Source organism: Buceros rhinoceros, unplaced genomic scaffold, assembly GCF_000710305.1.
Source record: "Buceros rhinoceros silvestris isolate BGI_N320 unplaced genomic scaffold, ASM71030v1 scaffold29275, whole genome shotgun sequence".
In the NCBI taxonomy this organism is placed as follows: Eukaryota; Metazoa; Chordata; class Aves; order Bucerotiformes; family Bucerotidae; genus Buceros; species Buceros rhinoceros.
This window is the reverse complement of record NW_010415042.1, coordinates 5,142-6,373: the sequence shown is the minus strand read 5'-3', so window position 1 is coordinate 6,373 and position 1,232 is coordinate 5,142. Positions and strand designations below refer to the sequence as shown.

The 1,232-nt window shown below is 61.7% G+C and overlaps 1 protein-coding gene across 1 annotated transcript in view; it reads left to right on the top strand.

Moving 5' to 3' along the window:
* Positions 1 to 1,004: 1,004 nt before the first annotated feature.
* LPAR2 (lysophosphatidic acid receptor 2) overlaps positions 1,005 to 1,232 on the top strand; it is a gene marked incomplete at its 3' end in the record, with an annotated part of 5,364 nt that continues 5,136 nt past the window's right edge. The window contains exon 1 of the mRNA XM_010137295.1: positions 1,005 to 1,201. Coding sequence (XP_010135597.1) covers positions 1,005 to 1,201 — 197 coding nt within the window. The remainder of the gene's footprint in view (positions 1,202 to 1,232) is intronic.

Below are 1,232 nucleotides of genomic sequence, written 5' to 3'. Positions count from 1 at the left end.
GCAGTGGCGCGGGGGGCTGCCGTTGGCACCGAGCCCTGTTTTGGTTTCGGGGAGCGGCGAGTCGGGGAGCGGGAGGTTCCTCCCTGCCCCAAGAGGAGGGTTCGCCCGTCCCAGCCCTGGCTGGAGATTTCCAGGTGCTGGGTTGGGAGCGGAGCGTGTGGGTCGGGGTGATCAGGCTCCTCATCCCTCTGGTCAGCTCACGGGGCCGCGTTTTTATTTTCCCTTTTTTACTGACAAGCCGCACCATTAACACCCAGTCCAGGACCAGTTTAGGTTCTGACTCCGACCCAGCGCATCGGCGAAACGTGGAAGGTCCTTCCTGAGGCTTCAACACCTTTTCCCCTGAGCTTTCCCCTGACTCAATGGGTTTTGAACTGGCTCCGGACGTGGGAGGGGAGGAGGTGATGTGCTGGGTAATGCCAGTGTGTAGACTGGAAGTGCTGCTGGCTGATCCTGCTCTTCCAGAGATCCAGCCCCGATCTTGGCTTCTCACCACCGATGGTTTTGGGGGGCCGAGGGGTTTGTTTCTCGAGCTGCTCTTCACCCCTTGGTGAAGTTTGGGGGGGCCCAAAGCCTTTAAGCAAGAAAAGTCTGTGGGGACGATGAGCTCTGGGGTTTGTGGTCCTACCTGGGGCTCGTGGTCCTCCCCGGGTGGTGCTCGGTGATGGGCTGATGACCCTCCTGGGCTGCTGCTTTATCTCCCCTTGCCAAAGCGGGACGGCTGCTGTAGTTGTGTCTCTCGTCCCCCAAGAACCTCTGGCCACATCTGGCAGAGCTTCTCTCCTGCCACCGACCTTCACAGCTGTGCTGCCTCCTGGGACCCGGCCGTGGAGCTCGGGCTCAAGGACAGACGCGGTTTCCCGTTGCCCGTGGGGTCATTTCTGCGCGTTTCAAGCCCTTCCCCGCCTCCATCCGGGTCAATGCCGCGGTGCTCGGCGTCTCCCCGGCCCGTGGCGGTCGTGGCCGCGCTGACAGCTCTCTCGTCCCTCTCTAGGGCAGCAGCGATGAAGCACTGTTTTTACAATGAGACCGTGGGCTTCTTCTACAACAACAGCCGCAAGGAGCTGACCACCTACTGGAGGACAAAGGACGTGCTGGTGGTGGCCCTGGGCCTGACGGTGAGCGTCATCGTGCTGCTGACCAACCTGCTGGTCATCACCGCCATCATCATCAACCGGCGGTTCCACTACCCCATCTACTACCTGCTGGGGAACCTGGCGGGCGGCGGCCTC